General features: G+C 36.1%; 1 protein-coding gene across 2 annotated transcripts in view; it reads right to left on the reverse strand.

The window, feature by feature from the left end:
- The window catches only part of LOC120335135 (cohesin subunit SA-2-like), a 31618-nt gene that overhangs the window by 14619 nt on the left and 2471 nt on the right, over window positions 1-14528 (reverse strand). For both annotated transcript variants that reach the window (XM_078112772.1, XM_078112779.1), the window contains exons 3-17: window positions 13262-13408; window positions 12468-12545; window positions 11995-12121; window positions 10660-10811; window positions 10166-10216; window positions 9103-9249; window positions 8020-8198; window positions 7409-7541; window positions 6923-7015; window positions 6025-6246; window positions 5248-5420; window positions 4625-4838; window positions 4013-4186; window positions 750-938; window positions 188-365 (exon numbers count right to left, since the gene is read on the reverse strand). In XM_078112772.1, the coding sequence (XP_077968898.1) occupies window positions 188-365; window positions 750-938; window positions 4013-4186; window positions 4625-4838; window positions 5248-5420; window positions 6025-6246; window positions 6923-7015; window positions 7409-7541; window positions 8020-8198; window positions 9103-9249; window positions 10166-10216; window positions 10660-10811; window positions 11995-12121; window positions 12468-12545; window positions 13262-13408 (2257 nt within the window). The remainder of the gene's footprint in view (window positions 1-187; window positions 366-749; window positions 939-4012; window positions 4187-4624; window positions 4839-5247; window positions 5421-6024; window positions 6247-6922; window positions 7016-7408; window positions 7542-8019; window positions 8199-9102; window positions 9250-10165; window positions 10217-10659; window positions 10812-11994; window positions 12122-12467; window positions 12546-13261; window positions 13409-14528) is intronic.

Raw genomic sequence — 14528 nt, forward strand, 5'->3', positions numbered from 1 at the left:
TTTAGACCCTAAAGACTCTTGACAACGATATAACAAGTTGTGTAATTGAGCAATCCCGAACTGGAAATATAGGGCCTTCCAATGAATAATTGCTCGTTACTATTGTTAGAGATCAGTGACTACTTATACGTGGCATTCTTCAGAGAGAATGGTGTGAAAATCGTATAAAAAATCATGAATGAATTACCATCATCATCATCCTCATGTACAATGAATACATAAGTGTTAACGAAGTCGATGAGCAAATGTTGTACGGTGTCAGATGGTCGTTGAACCAGGGGTCGAAGGTTAGGACAACTGTGTGCGAGTTGAGGAGAGAACAAGACAATCAGATCACATAATGCCATGTAACTTGCTTCCTTCACCTTAATAAATATTTTGACGTAAAATTCAAAATAGTAGGTAGTTGCTAACTGGTTTATTTACAGTGGAGACTTTATAGTAGGCTATGCATATTGCTGCCTCAAAACCAATGTGACTATGAGACATTTTCCAATTTTTTAAATTTTCTGATAAAGGGCTGTTTCTTGGTTCCTAGCTGTGTCTGCTTCAGTTTGGATTTTATGTGGAGCCTTTTGTTCATTTTTAATTTGACGGTTGGAACTAAACTATTACAAAAATATAATTTTGATGAGTGGCTCTTGGCATTTCAGTGGTCATACTTAACTTTGAGAGGAATTCAGTTAACTTCTGAGTGAGTGCTATTGCCTCAAAATTCACCATTTTTCCATAACCTTCATTATACTAACCTTTGGATGTGGAGACTGTGACAATAGTTCTTGACACGACTGTAAAAACTCGGTGACTTTTTGTCGAAGTTTTGCAATGGCTAGCTTCTGATCTTGAGTAGCAGACTGGCCACCATCTTCCTGATGTTTTACGACCGCAAGATTATACATCAAATCGCAATGTAGAAACTTGATAGCTTGCTCCAACATCTGAATATTGAATGAATTTCATAGTGCATTCTAAAGTACTCCGGAAGTATTTGAACCAAGATGGCGGACACCAGCACGTAGAATGTGTACCAGGTTAGGGTTAGGAAATAAATTTATTCTAATTTTCCTAATTTTAGTTCTATTAACTCTTTTGTTCCGTATGACGAATATATTCGTATTACCATCCTTGGTCATAATAGTTATTTTCGGACTATTTTACTTTTATGTTCATGTTTTGTGAAGTATTCCGCACTAACTAAATCATTTTGAGCATCCAACTATGAAACGTGCTTGATCTGTCAACATTTTTTTTTTGTAAATTTTTTATTTTACTACTAAGTGAATTTTATTTGTGTAGGTATTTCAAAGCTTAGAGATACACGAAAGTATTTGTCATTACTTCAAAAATAAGTCATTTGAACGAGCGGGAAACAATTTCGCGCACATAATAAACAAACAAAGATTCCAGACAACTATCGTGGACATGCTCTCACATATCATTGATTATTTCGCGTTTCGCTTCGCTTGCGAAGCTGAGTCTGGTTTTTCTGCAAAGGTGACGTAACGCTCTTTCAGAAGAGCGCTTGGAATTTCGTTTCTTTGTAACACGTGTTCAACGAAGCGATAAGAGTGTGAAATGTTCTCTCAAAATTTTTTGAAATTTCTCTCTTCTTACCGGCGTAGGGTCGAACTGTTTTCGCCTACGTCATTTGGGCGCGTTTTAGTAGGAAGCAGGGCTGGGGAGTCGGAGCTGGAGTCGGAGCCTGGAGCCATGGAGCCGTTACATTTTGATGGAGCCGGAGTCGGAGTTGGAGCCAAGCTTTTCATAACAGATGGAGCTGGAGCCGGAGCTGGAGCTACCAAAAATCTGGTGGCTCCAGGCTCCAGCTCCTAAATATCTCATTTTTTGTTTTTCAAATTTATAACTTTTTTCTGATAGCGTTACAAATGATAAAATCTTTTCTTTTCAGCTTATAAGTCATTTTAAAAATTTTAGTTCCTAATATTTTTTAAAAAGTTTTCAGTTATTCTGTATGTTTGAAAGTTTAGTATCAAAATTTGAAGCGGTTCACTTTTATCAAAATTTTGATTCTCATTTCCACCAAGCTGCAATTTTTCATGATTGCGGTCAAGCTCAAAAACCCTAATAGCCAGGGATTTTCAAGAAGTGATTTTGGAATTTCCATGTAACATATTATGATTTTTTCGTGGCGTTGAATATCCAATCCATTTCAAATGTCTTCAATTCTGTTCAACGTATCTCGACATTGAGTCGTTTTACGACAAAAGAAAGGTTTAACAACTCCAAAATGCTCCGCAGCAGTCACCTGGCATAAAAATGTATGGCAAAGTGCCCCATTATATCTTGTTTTGATCCATAACATAGCATGTTCTGGAGAAAAGGCTCATCAATTTCCGTTGTTATTTTTTGAATATATAAAAAGTATATCGCGAGTAAGATTGATTGCGTTTAGATTTATTTTAGTGACTGTATAAGTTTCAAAGTCAACCCGTAAATAATATGTCGTAGGCAAAAAAAAAAAAGGGAATTAACAAGGCATTTTTTTTAGCTGTTGGGAGTCTCCTAGAACAAAGTTTATAGTGTTTTCCGTTTCATTTTAGTATCTTATAATAACTCTCCAATGTGGAAATTCGGCTTGCGAATTGACTTCTCTATTTATCTTTAACATCTCATCGCTGATAATTATGAAAACGCCTCGATTCTAGAACCAACTTTTGGCCTGATTTGGGAGAGGGGGACGGCATCTAATTGGGTGACGATGGTAATTTCCATTATTTTGGGTCTGCTCATTCAATTTGGACCATAAAATACTGCCTCCCCGTCAGGCCAGTTTGAATTATCATGAGTTGAAGGGCTATTGCCGTTACTATCACATGTGCGTTGCATTTCGTGAAAAGCGTCAATTGTTTTAGTCGCCATAAACATTAGGCCATAACATCTTTTATTTCAGTGTTTATTTTTCCCTTAATCACAATTTCTCAAGACATATGTTTTGTGTCGCGCACCATATTTCTGAGAAAACGAGTTATTACATAATCATCGGTGATGAAATTCTAAGATAAATAAAGAAGTCTATACGCAAACCAAATTTTCCCAACTAAAAAGCGACATTATAAAATAGTGAAAATGAAACAGAAAACACCATAAGTTTTGCTTTAGAATGGCCCACGACAGATTTTATTTGGCCGGCATGAATGCCAGTTATGTTGAACACAATTAAATCAAAAAGACAGTTATTTTGGGTTAAATATTATGTGGTAGAAAAAGTCAGTATGAGCTATTTTACCGAATGCGCAAACGCTGCGACCATTCCAGAAGCCGATTTTCCTTCCTGTCTTATTGTGGGGTTATATGTAAAACCCTTATATGCTGGGTAGACCGATTCGCCCGGAAATACAGCATATAATAACTCTCAGTGGATTCAAAAGTTACATGCAGGAACAAAAAGGAATTATCATGACACCGACTTGAAGGGTGTTTACAGCTTAAATAACATGCCACACTTAGAAAACAATTAGCAAAATGCGTTATTGGGCTGCACTACTGATAATGGCTATGGAGCCGGAGCTGGAGCCAGCTCCGGCATAAAAAAATGAAGCTCCGGAGCCGGAGTTGGAGCTAAAGATTGAATACACTGCGACTCCGGAGCTGGAGCCGGAGCCATCATGATTTCGAACCAGCTCCCCAGTCCTGGTAGGAAGACGCAAAAATAAGCTTTTTAAAGAGATATTGGGCGTGTTCCTTGTACGTTAGGTTAACTGGTCATTACATATTATAAAACAGTACAAAAAGTCGATTGTATACAGCGGAAAAAAAGGGTTAAGAGTTCAGGAACTAGCCAAGTGTCTCCCGTAGTATTTGTACCTGAAATTATGGCCTAAACCTAACCAGGTACACATAATACATTCCGGTGTCCACCATCTTGGTTCATATACTTCGGAAGTACCCATTTTCATAAACAGTTCAAGTAACTAGTGCTTGGTTTTGATTTTCTCTGTCAACCAGGGCCAGTTATTAAGTTATTTAAAAAAACTTTGAAAACAAGACTCACATCCTCTGGGACAGAATCAGGTTTTTCTTGATACATCTGCAGTATAGAAGACACACTGGGATGCAGTTCGCAAGACAATATGTTATTATGCATGTAGATTTGTGTCAATCTTTTCAATGCTTGCACTACATTGTATATTTCTTCTTCATCTGCTCCATTTGTTGAGTCGGAGGTCTGAAAAACAGGAAAAAATTTGATTCGATTTCGAGGCACGGGTCATTTTCTTGTTTTTTGGTTTGGTTAGTTACAACCGATGCTGAAAATTTTGATATTTTGGAAATTACATAAATAATTTACAAAACTGATCTGTATTAAAAAGTGTTTTTGTCAATATTTAACATTAAATCAAACGGTCATGACAAAGGACAAACGGTCAGTCACGCTTGAGAGAATAAAAACGATGTTTCAATGAATTCAAACAAAACAGTGAAATTTCCCCAAGTATGAGATTCGATATTTCATTCAAAATTGTTATTTTTAGTTTTATTTTTAGAAGTGAGAACACTGTTTTTATATTCAGTCAGGCATGACTGCCATAATCACGACTGTCCTTCGCTATGTGAATCATTATTTCATTATTTCCAATAAACTCAACACAGCATAACAATTTACCGCATCTTTGAAGATATCTAAAGCCAGAGTAAAATTCTCAGCCCAAGTGTCGATGACAGTCTGTCGTTCAACTTGTGCTTTGTTGCACATTGTGTAGTCATTGTCACATAGCTTATGATAAGTCATCGAAGCTTGCTCCAACAAATCTGCGTCTGTGTGTTTATCGATGATAATCGACATTTGTCGAAGCAACATTTCTAAATGCTTTTCAAGTCTAAAATTGATATTATTGAAATTAGTTTTCTACTAAGCGAAAGAGTAGCCATTATTAGGAGGGATGGTCTAGCACAGTGGTTCTCTTACTATCTGTTATTTGTAGGATATCGTTAGCTAGTTATTTTTGAGGTGGAGGCGCAAGAAAGTTTGAGAAACACTGCTTTAGTGGATCATTAGCTAGCGATATACGCAAGTAGCATTCCGCCTTTTATTCAAATCGAATATTTAAAATGAGTAAATATGTATCACAATAATACCAAATTAACTCATACAAAGTGAAATTTTATCTCCAGAAACAGGAAAATTCTCTTACTCCTCCAAAAAGGAATTTCTCACCAGTTGCGAAAGTCTGCACTAACAAAATATGGCCCATATCGTCTTTAAATTAATCTTTGTGTAACTTTTACCTGCTGGTTGTGTAGAGTTCCAAATCAAAGAATCTTGGGATTTGTAGAAGCATGGTGACCTTTTCCTTGTCAACTTGATATTTGTTGAGTAAAGAGGGTAAAGCGACAATAAAAAGTTCAGTCAAACGGACTTTGTCTTCTAAAGCAGTTCGTTTGTCTCTGGTAGCAAGTTTCTGTAAAGGGTTGTTATTGAAGATTAGAGAATTCATATTGTTAATGATAGAATTTGAGTTTTTTTTTTTAATTCATACAAACAGCTCATCATCTTGAGTCAAGATTCAGCAGGTAGTCACTCTGAAGTGAAGGATAATCATCTTAAAAGAGCTTATATGTGAGTACTCAGAAGTAAAAGACACTCTTCCCGAGTGAAGTTACACATAAGTAGCTCATTCAGTAGTACACTGAAAGACAATGGCATTCATACAGAGTAAAATTGAATGCCCGCACTGACTCAGAAGTTACGGGCACTCACTAAGAAAAAGGCACAAAGTTACGCAAAAACAGTCACTCAGATGGAAGGACGCTCATTTTAAGCAAAGTTACATTCAAAAGCACAAACTCAAAAACAAAGGACACTCATATCAATCTAAGTGCGAGAAATCATTCCTATTCAAAAGACACCCATCTTGATTTTTTTCTATTTTGACTCGCCCCAAAATTCTGCAGTCTCTGGTGGTTTTTAGTAGAGCCTGAGAGTTACTTGAGTCCTTCGAAAATGTGGTTCGACCCTCCCCATTGTTGGATCAAACCAAGACATTCATGGCTCTTCATTCTTACCTTTGAAAACCCTTGTCTACCAGTCGGAGGTGTTCCTTCGGCTGCTTGCTTCACACTGCACACCATGATATCAACCAGAGCACTTTCTTGTCTTGAGTCCATTTGATCTCTATCGTTGGCAGGTTCCTCTAAGAGTAAGTCACTCATGCAATCCCAATCTTTGAGCATATTCGAAGCTACGTCCCACAGAGAATCAACAAGATAGGTCGCATGTTCATGAAGCTGAATGAAAAGGAAAATTTACTTTGACTTTGACGTGACAAGTCAATGACATAAAGATGCCAAGTTTGGACAAGGCCATGGGAACTGGCTACTTTAATTGTATTGAATTTTGCTCTGAATCAGGCCTTGGGCAAGTAGACATGTGTCTGTATAGTAAAATAGCTTCGCTGAAAACAAGACTGAACAGGAACCCGTTGATATTTATAGAAATATTTTTGCTATGAATCAGATTCTTGACAAATAGAGCAGCCAGAAATTTTGTTAACAAGAAATTACATTGGAATTAAAACAGAGTGCCAAAGGTGCAACTTGCAATGTTCAGAGAAGCACCAATTGCATTGCACATTGTTAATAACAACTAGCAAAATGATTTTGCTCTGAAACAGACTCTGGGCAAGTAGCTACTAATATGTATAGTTCTCTGCTCGGCACCAGAACCCAGACAGACATATAATCAACATGTTCTGAATGTATGATTTTGGGAATGATTAAAATATTCTCTAATTCTCAGACACGTGACATTCAGTTAAACTGCTTTTAACATTTGGTTACAATTTTGCTAGCATTGCGCTGGCCTAGTTTTTCATTTTTGTACCTATATTTGAATATTGTTCTGTTGATAAAAAACTTATTGAGTGATTATTCAATTTTTTCAAAGCATAGGAGGAACTCTTACCTCACTCTCAATGAAGAACAAGACGAGATCAGTAATGAGAGGAGCATTTGGACTTCTTCTTCGCCCTCGTTTTGTGTATCCTGGAGTCACCTCCTGTTAAAACAGAAAAAATACTTTTTCCACTTTGAACCGTGACATTCGAAATCAAATTTTTCAAATGGGTACTCCCGTAGTGTATGTACCAGGTTAGGGTTAAGCCTTAATTTTATTCCGATTCTCCTTATTTTAGTTCTATTACGAGTTTGAGACTGCCTGTGTTAGCCAAGTGAATATACCCACTGCCCATATGCTTCACTCCTTTTACACAACTTGATGCAAAGTAGGCGAACAAAATTAGCTACCTCCATATTGGTACTCATACTTCTGGAGCGTCTTCAAATGAACTCAAAAAACATCGAGTGTACTAAGCGTTCCTAACAATGATTATAGAAGGCTTGTACTGTACTAAAACTTTTGGTATTTGGCATGAAATTTTCCATACATTACCTTGTTTGCAAACAATTGCTTGTTGAGAAACTCCGCGGCAGCTATGGCAACAGGTCGATGCACAGAATACACGAGCTGATAAACACTTTCCGAATCATTTGAAGACAAAACTGGAGTGTCATATCCACAATGACTGAAAAGTTGAAACAATAATTACTTGAGGTTCACAAAACCTTATATCTACACAAACAAAACCTCACATTTATTCGCCTGACATAGAACAAAATGCAATTTGAATTAGAGCACACAATATAGACCCAAGTGCAAGGGGGGCCGGCACCTTCTCCCGTGCATGCCTGGGATTCTAATCAATAACCTTCCAAATTTCTTTGTCAGTTGCACACTAGATGGCAGGGATAACATGCAAGCCAGTATATGAATGTTGATAGCGAAATACAGTTCATTTCGTTTAATAAACCTTGAACAAGGCGCCGTATATGTAGCCTCTGATAAAATGTGATAAACTACTATTTTTTGAATTCATGCAGTTCGGTGGCATTGGGACTTGAATCAGGGCACACAGAGTCGAATTGGCAACCAAATGTGCATTCATATAATTAAGTCTTCTGATCAGCTTAGCCCTCTAATCTCCCCAAAACAGCCATACTTACTCAAGAATTAAGATCAAGAGCTTGATAGCCAGAACTGCAACATCGTATTCCTTATCCAATGTCATCGACACAATTCTATCTTTGAATCGACTTGTAAATAATTTCAAATCCTTCGTCATTTCATCGTCTCTGTATAAACCTTGTAACGTCATGAGGCACTTCATACGAACTTCTTTTTGCTGAGAAAAATAAATGATGCTAATCGGAGATGCAAAGTAAAAAAATTGACTCCCGACTTGATCTTCTTCAGATTCTTCAACTCTGACTACAGAAAATTTAGACTCACACTTCAAAAAACTTAAATTTTGATACCGAAAACTTCGGCATATGAATGCTTTTTTAATTCTGAGTTGAGAGTGCTTACTTAACTCGATGCTTTGAATTGAGTTTATTTTGAAAGATGAATTTCTATTATCCTTAGAATTTTGACTTGGTAGAATTCAAGATTTTGACTCAGAGAAGTGTTATTAACTATAATTCTGATTCTTACTTCTTAGTTTGAAAATATGATTTCAGCTTGGATGAATTTTAGAATGCACCTTCGGCTGATTACAAAATACCACTCCAGCATGATAAATTCCATTCTTTACCCAGAAATTTTGATACTCCTGAAGTATGTGCAACAAGATGGCGGACACCGGAGCGTAGTATGTGTATCAGGTTAGGGTTAGGCCATAATTTCAGGTACAAACACCATGGGAATCACTTGGCTATTCCCTGAACGCGTAATAGAACTAAAATAAGGAAAATTGGAATAAAATTTTGGCCTAACCCTTACTTGGTACACATACTATGTTCAGGTGTCCGCCATCTTGTTGCACATACTACGGGAGCATCGAAATTTCACCCATTAATTAGTCTATTACATATAATAAAAAGCTGATTTAATAATAATAATAAAAGCCTAAATGTGCGAGCTTGTCTATTACTGTGTTAGGTTATCACAATTTTATTACCTCAAGAGTTTTACCAAAAAATTACTTTCAAATCAAAACACGATGCTATTAAAGGACAAACAGCAAGGTCAAATGTCAAGGCTGTTTAATGCATTTTTAGACACAAATCACCACAAATAATAATTACCTTATCGTGAAGAGTCCATCCAACATATTTCAAGTAACTGTCAGTCAAAAACACTTTGGGAAACATTTTCATCCAAACCCCTATTTCTTCCATGCATAATGCTCGGATATCAGCAATGAAATCACGATAACGATGAACAAAAATTCCCTGAAAACAAATAAGAACAGAAATATGGAGGGCTGGAATAAAACTAAGCTGATATAACTTCAAACACTATGCCGGTCGGCAATGGTGCTACTGTGTCGTTTTAATAGCAGTGTGTCCGAATGGCAACAACATTTTGACAAATGTGCAAAAAAGGCGCGATTATTCAGTGACCTAGCACAGAGCTTCTCAACTCAACTGTGGTCTGAATCCGGCCGGCCTTTCCGAGTTCCGAGTATTCATTCTTTATTTTAGATCATTGACCCAACATTGGATATGTGAAGGTTTCCTTTTATTAAATGACTTTCATAGTTTCAAAGGTTATTATTTATCAATTTTAATCGGTAAGTATGTTGATAGGTATTTGTCTGTTTGTCTGTTAGATGCACGCAATATCTCACGAAAGCGAGATTGAATCTGGTCCAGATTTTGCATGTGCATTCATCATATCTCGGACCAGAAGCGTATTTATTTTGGGCGAATTATATCGTATAATTAGCAAGTTATCAATTAAATAGTGATGGGACACAAAGTGTCACTATGGAGTAAGAGCGCTGTTTTGGGAGATCCCCTAACTTTCGATCGATAAGCCTTCGGTCTCTGACCTATATTTTTGTTTTATAATTCATTGATATTTGCACCTGAGAATATAAGAAAAGAACCGTAGCGCAAAAAAAGTGCACATTTAAGGATGTTGAAATATAATTTCTGCAAAGACCAGACATCAGTAACTTCGAAATTTTGTTTACGGATCTTTGGTAAAGATACATGAGAAGCCTCGGTCTAGCAGTTAAAATAGTACCGTAGTTCTTTAAATATAGTTAGATACAAAATGGATGCTTGTACGGAGACTCGTTTGAAGTAAAAAAGCATTGTATAAAAAAATGTAATAACATTCAACATACTCAAATGTACAAACCTTGAAGATTCCATTAAGCATGCTTTCAATCTCAGTTTGTTGATCTTCAAGCTACAGAATAATATAATGGTGATTTTCAATAAAAAAAATTTCATGAAAAATTCAGAATTATTGGAAATGTTGACATCAATATAATCATAATAGACCTATGAATAAAACCACTGAAGTGTTACTTTCTGAGTACGAATACTGCCATACTGCTGGTCTCCAGAGGTCATTAGTACATTGGTACAGCAGAGGCAACATGTTGCTTTTGTCTGGCTTTATATTATGTTATTTGGGGTTCATTTGAACTGCTTATGTGCTCAATAAAACATTGATTTATATCAATAGACATGCAGGAATTTATTCATGGTAATTATGTCTTTGATTAATTTAAATCAAAAATGCGAGCCACATCGAGAATTAGTGACTATACAATAATTGACAGTTTGCCATATCATTCTCCTACATTGATATTTAAATAATAATTTCAAACATAAAACCATTCATACGTCTTTTCTTTTTTCGAGGAGCATGTCCAACTTCTCTGACGCTCTTTTATTTGCAGATTTTGCTCTCTCTCCCTCGTACTGCCTCTGAGTATTGTCCAAACTCACACTCAACTGGAGTGCAACATTCACAAGTGCTGTCATGAGTTTCATGGCTAAAAAAACGAGAATATCGGTCAGAGACTGAAGACTTATCGATCGAAAGTTAGGGGATCCCCAAAACAGCGCTCTTACTCCATAGTGACACCTTGTGTCCCATCACTAATTAATTAATACCTCTTTAATTATACGACATAATTCGCCCAAAATCAATTGGCTTCTGGTCCGAGATATGATGAATGCACATGCAAAATCTGGAGCAGATTCAATCTCGCTTTCGTGAGATATCGCGTGCATCTAACAGACAGACAGACATACAAATACCTATCAACATACTTACGGATTAAAATCGATAGGTAACAGATCAATAAAATTTAAGCAAATTTTTTAAAACATCTTGTTCTTATAGAGAAACTACTGATCCCGAAGGAGAGCAACAAACCAACTCTCTCTCATATGCAGATCCATAAATTTACATAGTGTACCACACAGCTACCAAGAGTTCATTATTAAGCAAGCAAGTCGGGGCGGACAGAACAAAGTCAAAATGAGTTATATTTGCCATTTTAAATTTAAGCATAACTCACTTTATAAGTGAAGTAAAACTAGAGATCAAAGTAAATCATTGATTATTTCAACTTTCCTGCATTTCAAAATTCAAGCAAATTGACCTCTATATGCTCTTCGCTGCAAAAGGGGGCAGAGAGAAAGATGTTCAGCATCCCACATTTAAAATTTTATTTTCAAAAAAGAGTTAAAGTGGCAGGGTGATACGGCTCAATCATATGGCGAACCATGGCCTCTTGTCCAATGACCAGTCTATGTTTGGGAATAGTTAACCAGTTATTTGTTTCAAATGCATGGACAAGTGCAGGAAATTGTGTAACAAGACCTCTCTACAGCAGCAAAGAACCTAGCAACCCTAATGCACACAATTGTCTCCACTGCAGTCAAATCTTCAACAACACCCTACTTTTTGGACACGTTTAGTGGCCATAACAATCGTTTCAAAATTTTGTTGTTATTGTTATCGCTTTTCTCTTCGAATACTAGACCAATTGCTTTGATATTTTCAGTGGTTAAAGATAAAATTTTTCTCCAGAAGGCTATTACTTTTTTTTTCGCTATGACGTCATCAAAATTATTGCCACTGGGTGGCGCTACGTGTCCATATATTTGAGCATAGCCTTCTTGTTGCAATTAAACCTACAGTTATTGAGAAAATCAGTCAATTCTTACCAGCAAGAGTGGAAGTATGTCTGAAAGCCCGTACTTGTGAGTTACTCAATTCAGTCAGTAATGTCAATACATTATCCATCATAAATTGATCGTATATTATCTGATACTGACATTGACGTACGAGAGCCTGATAACGAAAAAAATACTTTGCTTAGAATACCGATTCTATATTCGAGACAATGCGAGAGTTGGGTGTCGAGAAATGTTCAAAACAAATCAAATATTTGAATCGAAAATAAATTATATTCATATTTTTAATTTTTGAATTGATTTTGAATTGTTTCATTCAAAAATATGCATTTTGAGAATCATCGTTTATAGTTAAACTTAGTGCATAAACAATTTTTTTTTCATATCTTTTTTAAAAACATGTCCAAATTAAGAATATATTTATTAATAAATACTCATAATTTGAAATTTCCACTTCAGTTACGAGAAAATATACTGGAGGGAATGAAATATTTATTTTTTACCTGAACAAAATCCGAGAAATTTGAACGAAACTTCTTAAAATTTGGTCCAGATGCAATCAATGGATAATCCCCACTATCCTGTGAATTAAGAGAAAAAATTATGAAAACACAAGTAAACCAACTATAATAACCAATTTTCAGCTGAAGGTTAATACAATTGTACCGAACAATGTCATATTATTATAAACGTGTACCCGTGAATTATTAAAGTAACTAGCAAAATATTGGATAAAAGATCTCATAAGATAAATTAAAAAAAAATCTTTCCCTGAAGATTTAAAACGATTGATCTGTTACAGATTTAAGCGATTTTTAAATCCCAATATGAACAAAAACAACAATTTGGCAAACGATTTGGGAACAAAACTTATGTCAGAATGTAATATGAACTTTAAAATCAAGAAATATTGGATTCATAGGACTTTGAGAGAAAAAATAGAAATTGAGTTGTAGGATAAGATATAGTTATTCATCTCGGGGGAGAGGAAAGTCGATGAGACGACTTAACCATACAGAGAATCACGGCCTCATGTCCGGTTACCAGTACAGGTCGGGTATGGGATTAGTTGGTTATTTGTTTTCGGAAGCGTGGACTTGGTGGTGGAGGAAGCCGTAAACGACCAGCAGTTACATTAACCACCCTACGTTCTAGTTATAGCCTTCCAGTTGCTTCAATCATCATCTTTAGGTATTAAAAATTCCAAATGTTGAATGAGTTGAACACATTTATCTTTTTAAATTCCAGCATATGATAAACGCTTCAACGTTTTATCTCGTAATATGACTAATCAAACCTCATCAAATTCTTCAGTCATTCTTTTAATAACGTCTTGAAATCCCTCTGAGGCCTCACGTAACATTTCTGGAGTTACAGTTCCTTTGCAACCAGACGCATTGATGAAGAATTGAATTAAATCTAGAAGAGCTTCATTTCGATCAGCCTGAAAAGGTAGATTGATTATATATTGATAAAATATATGGGATTTTTTTGTTAGTAAGTCGATTGTTTAGTCCAAATTTTTCAACCTGACTTTCTGGGTTTGGCTCATTAGGCGTCCCAGCTTATTTTCATTTTTACTGAGCTTGGCTTATTAACTCTTTGAACTCTGACGGCTCTGAGCAAAGTTACTCGCTCACCCTGTATGTTCGCGGCGCCGTATTGGTAGAAAAATAAAATAAGTCTAAATACTGGCTATTTGGCACGCTTATAATTTTTAACCAATTATAGGTAGCACGTTGTGTGACATTTCAATCGAAAGGAAATTTTATCGTGCATTCAGAATGTATTTCCATTTCGAAATACATTTTGTCAAAATTAATAAAATTGACCCTAATCTAACAGTGATTTTTCTGCATGTATGTGAGTTTTGGCTTGAAATTTTGTTACTTTGGTACAAAATATACTGCCAATATTTGATGTTCATAAAGAGTTTTTTGTGAGCTTTTTGTTGATATTCGAATTACTATTGGGGCTGCCATATAACCAATTTTATATTTAAATATTCAATTGTGTATCATTGTGTGGGGTGAACAACTTCGATAAGCGGCCATGACGCACTGATTACGCAGCTACGCAAAAGCCGATCACGTGACTACCGTCATGAAGATGTTGATAAGTACGTTCGAAACGTATTGCGTGGCAAAATGCGCAAGATAACTTTCACGAGGACGTTCTCAGCGGGACATCGGTCGCCGAGTTTCAATATGATATTAACCCTGTATGGATTGAAGTACCGACGTCGAGTAATGCGTGCAGTAATAGCGAAGTGAAGGGAAGTTAATATCGTCATATAAAATTTCAGGTGGAAAATGTTTTATTCGCCCATCAGTATTTGTTCAAATATCAACCAAAATAAGTACTTGCCTGCTCTGCAGATCGAAATATCTGATTGTACGAATGTTAGGCGAAGCAAGTGGATGGATCAATATCTGAGAGAACTAATAATGCAGAAAGAGCAACTCTTATTCCAACGAGATCATATGCGTCGCCAGAACTAGATACCCTACCGCAAAACGCCAGTTCTAATAATAGATGCGTCATATGCAGCAAAATTTACATTA

Source organism: Styela clava, chromosome 1 (assembly GCF_964204865.1).
Source record: "Styela clava chromosome 1, kaStyClav1.hap1.2, whole genome shotgun sequence".
Taxonomy (NCBI): Eukaryota; Metazoa; Chordata; class Ascidiacea; order Stolidobranchia; family Styelidae; genus Styela; species Styela clava.